Source organism: Diuraphis noxia, unplaced genomic scaffold, assembly GCF_037042655.1.
Source record: "Diuraphis noxia isolate RWA-SAM2 unplaced genomic scaffold, SU_Dnox_SAM2 contig0004, whole genome shotgun sequence".
Taxonomy (NCBI): Eukaryota; Metazoa; Arthropoda; class Insecta; order Hemiptera; family Aphididae; genus Diuraphis; species Diuraphis noxia.
Genome location: NW_028301714.1, coordinates 64,768,207 through 64,780,177, shown reverse-complemented (window position 1 = coordinate 64,780,177; position 11,971 = coordinate 64,768,207). Strand labels below are relative to the sequence as shown.

Genomic DNA, 11,971 nt, shown 5'->3' with positions numbered 1-11,971 from the left:
GATTGTGCATTAATATAAATATAATATAATCAATGATAAAATATGTAATCCTAATATCGTATTAACTATAAAAATATTGTATTAACCTATGATGATGCAGTTGTGCAAGATTGCGCTTGCAATAAACTGGCCACAATGTACATATACTAAGTTGTACCCCTACAACTCCGTGCTATGGACACCCTCCCCCATATAAAGGTGTTGCTTGAGCAACACCTTAACCATAGGATAGCCACCACTGAGCATTACCCATCTAAATATCCAATATCAACTAATATAAATAAGTTGCTCACAATCCATAGAAGACAATTTACATAAAAAATGATTTAAACAAAGAAAATGTTTGGATTTGCCAATTTATTAATTAAAAGTGATAAAGTCAACAGATACAATACAATTAAATCATTTACATCGCCTATCAATGACTTAGTAATTCTTATAAAAATAATGTTTGGAACTAAACATAAAAAATAAATAAAATAGAATAATATTGAAAATAACACTTGTATTATTTGAATGAATAAGTTTTCTTCCTTACTATAATAATCAACTTTAAAACAAAATTCAAGCAACAAATATTTCTGAAGTTGATCTTACGCCAGAAATATGATTGCTAATAATTAGTCATAACATTGAGGACAATTAATAGACTGATTAGCCATGATTTGACAATAAATGTGGCCATTTGAACATTTAAACCAATGACCATGATCTCTGACAACGCCTACAAAACTTGTGGACATCACGGCGTGAATCACACATCTTTCGTCATCTGTTATTAAAGGAACATCATCAATTTTTTGCTGGATTTTTTCTGTTAGATGTTGTATATGTTGATCCTTGCTTAATGAGTACATGTTACATGACATTAATAAATTCTCCATATCATATACATTTTCTTTAACATCATTTATGTCAGAAATTTGAGTTGTAACAGCAATTTGAAATTTTGTACTGGTCATGATATCAAATAAGCTCATAATCCTTGCACCTCGTGCCAACTCCATGCTGATATCAAATTTTTGCTGATTTGACAACTGTTGTGCATAAGTGAAAGCTACAGAAAGAATCCAATCGAAGTGATTAATAATAGTTTGTTTTCGTTGACTATCTTTGATTTCTTCAATTCTATCATAGAACTTTTCAATAGTTTCTAACAAATAAATGACAAAATTTAATGATTCCATGCCCTTGGCAGGTAAAGTGAATTTTGAATATTGACTACCATAAGAACCTAATAAAGGCTTGCAAAACAGATGCCATAAATGTTTGACTCTGTCATACCTATGAATTGTATCACAAATATAGTTTAAAACAAAAATATTATTCAAGGATTTCAAAGAATTTATTATGGTTTTTGTATTGCTGCGAATAATAGATAGTTCTTCATATTGTTTTATTTTTATTTTTGATATGTCTTCTAAAATAAGTTTCACAAGATTCATGAAACGTTGGGTTCTTAAAATGGGTGTCTTACATATTGGACATAGTTTCAAACATATTTTTTCATCATAATGGTTCATCCATTTTGTTAAAGCATCAGATTCTATTATGTGAGCACAATCTTCTAAATAAATAAACCTAAAAATTATCACATCAACATTAAAAAATGTACAAAAAAATTACAATTATTGATACACGTAGAAAATTAATAGTTCAATGAAATATCTATATTTATTGTATTATGAATACAATATAATCTTAAAATGTTATGCTGAATTGGATTACATTAGCTTCTACAAATTTATAGGAGTTAATTAATGAATATTAACAATCTAACTATTAGCTACTGAGATTTGTAACAAAATAAAAATACAAATGTCTCAAGTATTCCTTACAAAAAAGTTTACCTTGCATTCGGATCATTTTCATTCCCAAAATATATTGTAGTAACTTCATATTCTTGACAAATACGACATAGCGGAGGACAAGGTTCACCGCAAAAACCTATACACTCATGCCCACATTTCAATTTTATAGTGCAATGTTCATAACAAGGTTGACGATCACATAATTCATAACATTTTCTGGTACATGTCAAATGTGGACACTTCCACTCACATTCTTCCTATTAATAAAATCACAACATAAATAGTATAAATCATAAATAAAAGATTCAAATACATAAATAATGGGATATGTGACTTAAATTCAAACATTACTAAAATCAAAAACAATAAAAAAAAGAGTTAAAAATATAACACAAATGCATATACATTTATTTTCATTAGTTATTAATTAGTAATTATTACCTTACAAGGTATACATGGATTACCACAAAGAAGAGTACATCTAGAATGCATGCAAGAATAGATGCATTTTTGATTACAAGGTGGACATTGTTCTTTACAGGGGAATTTACATCTGTTAAAATAAAATATCATATTAGGTTACGATTACAAAAAAATAGGTTTAAAAAAAATTGTATATGCTTACATATGATTGCATGGATTTATCTTGCTGCAAATGTTACTGCAAGGTATATGTATACGTCCTTGTTTACATTCTCCACATGTTCCCAAACAAATATCATTGCAATTTAATTTTTGTAAACATGGTTCACGACATTTATCAAGAAGATATTGACTGTCCATTCTGAACTCTATAATAAGTATTAATTTAACTTTTAATTTAAATAACTAATTTACAGAATATACTAAATATAAAAAACCAAAAAATTAAATTCAACTATGCATCATGATTTTTTTAAATTAATTACCTAATATGAATATATTATAATTAATAAATAAATAAACATAAATATTGATAGTAATTATTTATAAATTATTTTTCCATAATCAATAATAAGTACCCCTATTTTAGAAACAGCATCAGATATCGATGGAAGTTATAGATTGAGTCAAGATTCTAAGTTCAATAAATTAAACTTCACAAGTATAATGAGTAAAATGGTTATTATTATATTATAAAGATTGTAGTAAAACACCTAATTATTGCTTTTAGTGCCTATGGAATAGTCCAGAAAAACTGCAGGCCGTTTGGAAAAATAATAAGTAGTTTGCAAACGGGCTACTACATTGCAAAGAGCCTAGTCTTTTCGCAAAAAGACTAATTTGCCAAATGGCCCATGACATAACATATGATATAAACATATTGGTAATAGAGTTATAGAATTATATTATGTATTTTAACTGTTAAGTACAAAAAAGTACTAGGAAAAAATCATAAAACATGTTTTGATAACCAATCTAAGAAAAATACAATGATAACAAATATTACCTTTATTCTTGTCACTACATAAAACCCAAATTTTATTATGACCACAAGCGAGTAAGCTATTCTTTTGCAATACTATTTCTTCACAGTCTGTATTTGTACACTCATCTGCACATAACTTTTTACACAAATGCCCACATTCTAAAATTCGTTCGCATTTCTTTGTGCAATGTTTATGTTCTGGTTTAGTTGTACATTTCATTGTAATTGAATGGCCACAGTCAGGAATAACTTTTAATACCTAAAATTAAAATAAATTAAATGAACCAGATTGACACAAAAAAGTAGTTACTTACTTGATTCTCACAAGGTCTACATTTTTCATAGCATTTAGATTGACACTTATGGTTGCATTTTAATTGACGATCACATGGGAGAATACATTTAATCTCATCAATATTTAATCCACAAGGACTATCATTCATGATGTGCCCACAAGGCAGATTTATCTGAACTTTGAAATCACAATATAATGAACAATCTTCATAACACATCTTTTGGCATTTGTGATTTGAAGAGCACTTTTTGTGAATAATTTCACAAGGTTTTAAGCATTTATACTGTGGTAAAATGTATTAAATTATTAAATTATTTCAATACATATTTTTTAATAAACTTCACTTTTTAAAAATAAAAACTACCTCTTCATGATCAGGATCATCATTCTTGTGACAATTTTTTTCACAAGCATGACCACAATCTAATCGATCCATACATTTATATGAACAACTAGGTTTTTGGTCATGACATTTTTTTAAAATTCTATGACCACATTTTTCTAGTACTGTTTCTACCTAAATATACATATAAATTAGAACAAAAATGTAATTAAAATAACACACTTTGAAAAACAACAGTAATAAATCCAACCATTTCTTCACATGGAAAAGTAAGAACATCTACATAACATTGTAATGTCATTTGGTGACCACATGGTAATTCTCTGATCATTGACACAGCACACTTTCCGCAATCCATAAAACATATTTTTTCACATGGATGATTATAAATGCAGGATCTACAGAAAATAGGTTTTGATAAATAATACTGTTTTAATAATCACAAAACCAATTTTACATTGTTACAAAGTATAATAAAAATATCTCTTAAAGAAAATAATAAATAAAAATAATATACTTGTCACATGGCTTCATGCATTTAAAATCTAAATGCTCGAGGTCATACGAATGACATATACTTGTACAATAATGACCACACAATAGCAATGAGTTACACATCATGGGACAACCACCCTCTAGAATTGTATTGAAATCTTCACTTTTCGCAACATTTGTTGTAACGCCAGAATGAATGACACATTCCAAAGTCAATTCATCACCTAGAAACAAACCAAGTGGTAAGTTCAAAATTTTATCTATATAATACAAATAAAAAAAATATATTTTTACCATATGAACCCTGATTTATTAATGTTTCTTTTATTTGTTTCCATAAATTTCCAGAATTACACAGATTGTCCATATTACCCATTATATAAAGTCCATTCTTAGCTCTTGACAATGCAACACATATCCTGTTTTCAGTTTTCAAAAATCCTACATTTCCCTTTTCATTACTTCTGACCAGTGATAGCAATATTATATCGCTTTCTTCACCTTGATAATTATCTACCACTGTGATCTTCATTCCTTCTAATATTGAATGTTTTTTTCTCAACTTAAAATTGATTATACAATAAATTAGTCATTGGTACAATATTTAATTATTTCAAATAAATATCAACTAAATTAAATTAATAATAGTTTGAATCAAAACAGTTACCTGTTGTATTGTATCATATTATATTAATTATATTGCACACAAAACAAAAGAATTCTAAAATGAATAAGCTTACCGAACAAATTAAAGATAGTTGACCACTGTATGTTGTTAAAATTGTAACTTGATCAGTTTTATATCCTTGTAATATTAAATGTTTGGCAAACATAATTAAAAATCTAGCTTCATGTTCATTGCTTTTGCTTGAACTTTCCTCAACCTAAATGGTCAACAAATTGTAGTAACTGAAATACATCTTGAAATAAAATAGCCAAGGATACAACATACTTCGTTTTCATACATATTATGATTCAAGAAATATACATCTTTAGTAACACCACGAATATGTTCTCTATTGTAAACAGAAATATGGTCCTTCAATTCAGTGTATATTGATGGAGCAATAAGAGATGATATTTCAGGGCGCATTCTATGTTGTTCACTTAACGTGTAACAAGGTACATCATTATTGACCATACGTTCAAACAACGAAATATCAAAATTAAAATCTTTTGCCAATTTATAAACTGCATTACTAGGACGTAGTTGCTTGTGGTCACCTTTGAAATGAAACAAAAAATCAACGTTTAATATTTTTGTATATAGTAAATTATAATTATCTACCAATTAATATTAGATGTTGACAATGACTTGTTAAAGATGAAACAATGTGTGCTTCCAAAACTTCAGCAGCTTCTTCAACAACAACTAAAAATTTAAGTTAACTATTACATTTATTTAATAAGAGTAATTTAAAACCTTAATTCATACCAATTGGTGACTCTAACCCTTCAAGCATTATTCTGTATTTAGCTGCCCCTGTAGTTGTTAATGCTACTACATGCATCTTGCTTAAAAGCTCTACGTTTGCCAACTCTCTTAATTCAGCATAATGATTATAGAGTTGTGTATATTTTTGCTCAGAATATATTATTTTTTGATTGAACATGTCTTTTGTTTCTTTTACCCAATGGAAATATAAAGACCATCTTTGTCTCATATTTAGTGAATTTAAATTTTTAATTGTTTGTGGTAGTATTTTATCATCACCAGCTATATTCAACATATTATCTAAATAATCATGTATATTTTCCATCACACTAAAATTGAATTTGGCCTCTTCAATATCATTAAAAGAATGTACACTTTTGTTTGATTGATTCTCTAATCTTATAGTCTCTTCTAGTAGTTCTTTGCAAGCTTTTTTTATGTTATCTAATGTTATACTATAAATATCAATATCTTTATGATTGTGTTCTAGATCTAAGTCATCAAGTTCATATTGTATTGTCTCATTATTGTCTTCTTTTTTAATTTCAAACAATTTTTTTGAATGAAAAACTTTATTAATTAACTCATTGCTAATTCCAGTTATAAAGCCAACTGGGTCTACACTAAAGTAATCAAAATCTTGAAACAACCAAGAAAGAAGATCTAATGTGGTTTTAAAACACCAATGGTATCGATCAGGCATACATATTTTCAATAAAGATAACTCTAATATTCCAGCATTATCAGATATCACTTCACTACATTTCTTAAAATATATAATATTATTCATAATACTTTTTACTTGATTTTTAATATTTCTTAGACATGTATAAGTAGTTTGGGTCCTTCTATGAGTATTAGATATATTCCTTAAACTGTATTTTTCTAATATTTTTGATTTAGATTGACCACCAATTCTGACAACTTTGTCTGTAAAACTCAATATGCCTTCCATAAATTGGTCAAGAGCATGATTTGTGTAACATATTACTAAAATAGGTTTTGTGAGAAATGGCTTCTCATATAAATTACTTATAATTGTTTTCATAATTTTCAAACCAATGAATGTTTTTCCTGTACCAGGTGGCCCTTGAATAACTGTAAATTCTTGTGTCAATGCTGCTCTAAATGCTCCAAATTGCATTTCATCAAGTCCTAGCTGTTCTTTAGTAGGCCAATCATTTTGACTCAGTACATGGAATTCAACAAAATCATCAATTGCATAGTAGGTGTTTTCAGGTAACTCATCAATATAATATGGATAGTCTATCATACTACAAGCTGATATTATATACTTTTCCATAGGGAATTTATGAGTATTGATATTTTTAAGAACTTCCAAAGAACATTTATATGGTTCAAAAAATAGTTTACTTTCTACCATAGTGACTGATTTATTAAATATAGGTTTTGCATCTTCTAATAATTGCACAATTAACTTACCTTCTGTCAAAAGTTCAATATTTCGCTCTTTCACAGTACCCAAAAAAAAATGTTTAAAATTATTTCCAGAAAATAGTAATAAAGAACCATGCATAAATCGTTTTGTAATTTCCCAGTTCACTTTTAATTTATTTTTTTTGTCAAAGTTTACCAGATAACCATATTCATCACGACCAAATTCACATTTTTTTTCAAATTCAACATCGCTATAAATTCGAATATTGTGCATTTTTTTTTGACATTGATTATTTATTGTGTCTTTATAATATTGTATATCTTCTCGTAGTGGTGCAATAAAATCTTCACGTAATAAACGAAATTGAATATCTAAATAATGTTCTACATTCTGAAAAGTTCCTTTAGAGATATTAGGTCGTAAAAATGGATCTCCATATTCAAAATCCATTGCAGTTGGATACACAGTTAGTTCTCTGATATTTTCAGGTTGAAGCATGGATTGTGCAACATGTTTGCTTGTTTCTTTCAATTTTAAGTCCTCAGGTAACTTAGTTTTGATGAGATTTTTTAGCAGATCATTAATTCCAATCATAGTAGCTTTGTCAATTTCAATATGTTTACAATAGCTATTAATAACATTTATGGAAATATTACTAATTATTATTAACTCATTTAATATTTCTTCTGCTTGTTTCGGAAATAATGTAGTGATAGATTGAAAAACAACAAAACAGTATTCATAAAATGAACTCATATTGTTGCATCGTTTAATATTTTTTTCAGTTGGTGTGCTAAATATATATGCTTTTAAATGATCAAAAAATTGATTGCCCATAATTTCTGTTAGTAAAAAATGTTTATTTTGTATTAATTCAGTAGAACAAATCTTAGCTGATACTTTCATAAGCAAAAAAATCCAATCTGGTTCTTTATTTTGTTTGAATAAGTCCATGAATCCATTAACTTTATTTGACAGCACAAATACAATTTCAGATGGATCTTTACTACATAATTCTACAAGGCGTATAAATCCAAAATTAAACTTATTTATACTTTTTTTATCGTTTGTTCCATTATCAGAACATTCATTTAGCTTATATTTATTTTCTTCCCTTATATTTTGTCTTTTTTCAGTGTTTTGTTTGAAATTTAAATGTTCTTGACTATTTTCAATGTGTATATTTTTTTTTTCAGTTTTGCCGTAATTAAAATATTCATGTGGCTCAAATTTTTTGCCTCTCCAACTCTCTTGTTTATTTTCTAAATTAAGGTTTTTTCCCCACTGTTCTGACCTATTAGGTGATTTTTGTTTTTTTCTCCATTGTTCTTTAATATTAAAAGTACTTGGCTGTGCTTTTTCCTTTTGGTTTTTGGATGGTGTTAAATCAGATTGAATAATAGTTACTTCAGCTACTAATGGACTTGTTCTTATGATTTTATGCTGGTCATTTTGACCTTGGACTATGTTGTTGTTCATAATTTGTTGAATTTTAAGTTGGTCTAGGATTTACATCTGAATCCTGTAAAAGTATGTACACATAAATATTAACAATAATAATTTATAGAATTTATACAACTGATATACATTTTTTAAGAATGAATATATTATTATACCTAGGCAGTGGCGCATAGAGGTATTTTAAGAGCACATGCAGTTAAAAAAGGTTAGCCACCAACCCATCCAATTTTTTATTTATAACAAATATTTTCACTTATTATTCACTGTAATTCAAAGAAATCAATTAGTATAGACTAAAGTTTATGTTATAAATTTTTTAATTCCCATGTGAAACCTGTAGTAGTACACTCCCAACCCCCCTCGAGAACACATGCAGTTGCATTCCTTGCTAACCTATCTGGACGCCACTGTATCTAGGTACAATCATCAAATTTTAATGGGCATTTTTTGGGCTTTTAAACTCTCCCTGGTCTACTCCAGTACTACCTGACGGAAACGTGTAAACTCTCCCGGGTCTATTCCTGTACTACCTGATGGAAACATGTAAACTCTCCCAGGTCAGTAAAAATCATAAAATAAATGTAATATACATTTAAGTTGCGTTTAAAAATAGTCAATCATATATAATAACAATAATAATAATAAAAATATAAATTAATGTCTTTAGCTGCTATGAGCTATAATATTTTTATCAAAATACAATGAAAAATAAAATTTCAAAAAATCTAATATACATTTTAGTTTCTTTTAAAAATAGTTAATAATAATAATAATAATAATGATATAAGTTAGTTAAGTTACAAATAGAAAATATACGTAAAAATTTTAAAATTATTGTTTTTGATATTAAGAACATACAGATTTTAAAAATGTTAGGGAATCTATTTTTTTTTCTAAAAAAAATGTTTTAACATTATAATCACTATATAGTTAACCCAGGAGAGTTTACACATTTACTTTAGGTAAACATAATTTTAACCCGGGAGAGTTTACTATTTTTAGAAATCGGGAGAGTTTACTACCGCCCCATTTTTTAATATCTAAATTATTAAAAGAGTTATTTATAAATCAAATTGATCATTCCCATAAAAAAGAAAGTGTCATATAAATATAACAGATAAATTGAAAAAATTTTAAATTGAACTACTAGTATACTTTTTTGCTTTATTCAACCATTATTTAAAATTCTGAGTTTACATTGTCACTAGATTCAAATATGATAAATCTCGTTTTCAACTCACCAAAAATAATTTTAAATGTAGGTATATTAGATTAAATTATAAATAAGACGATCCCTAACAAAAAAAGTTTTTTATGGATAATTATTATCAATGATTATTATTTATTGGGAGGGCCTGTAACACAATAATTATAAAATATTTAGTCATTCTGTCGATGAAAACAGATTATAGATGGAGGTTTTTATTTGTTACATAGGTAACACAAGGCAGAGGTTAAGTGGACTTACACATACATATTTTGTTGTTTCCAGTTTACAAGTGCGTAACATAATTTACAATTAGCAGATCACGTTTAACTCCGTTAGTTTAAAAATTAGAGTAAATCGACCTGTTATGAAACTCGATGGTAAGAACATTATCTGTGTTTGTATGTGGGGTTTTTTACGATAACTTAGTTTCGAAGTGAGTTATGAGCATTTTTAACTTACACTTTTTTATATACTCATAAAGTCATAACTTACTACAAACTTGAACTAGGTATAGTAAAAAAGTCCACATACAAACACATAATGTTCTTAACATCAAGTTTCATAATATTTCATAATTTTGGTGTAGTATGTGCGAGTATAACAAAAAGGCAACACATCATGTCTTATATTTTTGAATATTATAATACTATTGTTTAAGTTAACTAAATTAAAGAATACTTATTATATTAGATAAATAATAACGACTCACCTATTTGGAAACTGAGGTTGAATCCAAAGCTGACATGATCCTGTTTGAATTCACCCGTCGAGATTAAGTGACCGAACAAAAACGGATCGGCGGACTGGATAGAGGATATAACGATATTTTTTAAGAAATTTAAAGGGAATTATATATATATATATATATATATATATATATATAATATAATATATTATACATTAAAGTACTTAATAAATTATTATCACATAATACACTTACTTGTCTGCTAGTACTGCACACGACCTACGAGTAATTAACACCGATAAAAATGGTCGCAGAGACGTTTACTGACAAACGGAAGTTGCACACTAATGTCAAATACGTAACAACATTCAACTATCAGTGCATCACTCAACATTATTTTAACTATATAATTTAAGATTTCAGCAATTCAAGCCTCAAGAATTAACGGACGGCGTTGATGTCAAATACTTTATACTTTATAGTGATTGTATTGTGTACCTATCTAAAATTAATCAAATCAATAAGGCGCCCGATTTAAAAATAACAAAAAAAAACCACTTGCTGAGATGTTGTGAATTTGTGATAGAGTATTATATATAGTGCCATGTTCCATTACGGTTACTCCACAAAACTGGTCTTGGAGTAAAAATAATGATCGTGTCAAATTGTCAAATAATAATAAATAATTATTGTACACTCGTGTCGAGTACCCCTACTGTACGGTACCCGTATTGGCCGTATTCTATTCTGCGGTTGGCCGTTGGCCTTAGCAATGTTCGCCACTTCGTTGTCCGTTCTGTTTCGTTAATGTTTATTATTGTTCTACCACAGAATAGATTAAGCTTCAAATTTAATCTATTCTGTGGTTCCACGATCGTTCAAGTCTTGTACCCGAATATGTCTTAAAGACATTAGTACTATAATTATAGCTCTAGTGTTCTACTAGCACGGAGGGCTAGTGTTCAATCTATAAATAAATAAATTATAATTTAAGGCATTGCTATTTGCGGCATGGAACATATTTTGGTCTATTGACTATTTTTACTATTTAGGGCGATTTGGGCAATCAGTGTGAAGGTGGTGAAATACAGCCTAAATATTTATACCATTGATTAAATATATTGTATTATTGTATAATATTTAATCAATGTTTATACTATAATTGTCAGTGGCGTACCTGTTGGGGGGGGGGGGGGGCGAAGAGAGCATTCCCCCCCCCCGTGGGCCGTGGGTCGTATAATTATATGTGACAACTTAAAATATATGAGAAATGTCCATTGTTATATTTTTTTTTAGTTTTTATTATAATTTTTATTTTTTTTCATGAAGTCAATAATATGATTATCAGGTGTTATCATTTTGTTTTGGCGGTTCGAACGTAGAGTAATAAGTGAAATAATTTTTCCTAATATCATTGATTATAGAATAG

At 28.0% G+C, this 11,971-nt stretch overlaps 1 protein-coding gene across 1 annotated transcript; it reads right to left on the bottom strand.

Moving 5' to 3' along the window:
• Positions 1 to 340: 340 nt before the first annotated feature.
• Positions 341 to 11,557, bottom strand: LOC107163563 (NFX1-type zinc finger-containing protein 1-like). The gene is made up of 16 exons (XM_015511036.2): positions 10,798 to 11,557; positions 10,567 to 10,660; positions 5,788 to 8,708; positions 5,641 to 5,724; positions 5,305 to 5,576; positions 5,093 to 5,236; positions 4,647 to 4,914; positions 4,375 to 4,576; positions 4,108 to 4,255; positions 3,879 to 4,031; positions 3,534 to 3,797; positions 3,241 to 3,478; positions 2,437 to 2,602; positions 2,253 to 2,364; positions 1,851 to 2,068; positions 341 to 1,581 (listed from the first exon to the last, which is right to left on the bottom strand). Exons 3-16 carry the CDS (start codon positions 8,663 to 8,665, stop codon positions 621 to 623), a joined length of 6,108 nt encoding a protein of 2,035 aa, XP_015366522.2. The 5' UTR covers positions 8,666 to 8,708; positions 10,567 to 10,660; positions 10,798 to 11,557; the 3' UTR covers positions 341 to 620.
• Between the last annotated feature and the right edge of the window lie 414 nt (positions 11,558 to 11,971).

Excerpts from the sequence above, each read along its gene's own strand:
- LOC107163563 (XM_015511036.2), bottom strand. The coding sequence starts at position 8,665 with ATGAACAACAACATAGTCCAAGGTCAAAATGACCAGCATAAAATCATA. Across the intron at positions 5,237-5,304 it reads ATAATATGTATGAAAACGAA|GTTGAGGAAAGTTCAAGCAA; the intron begins GTATGTTGTATC and ends TTGACCATTTAG. Across the intron at positions 2,365-2,436 it reads ATAAATCCATGCAATCATAT|ATGTAAATTCCCCTGTAAAG; the intron begins GTAAGCATATAC and ends TTATTTTAACAG.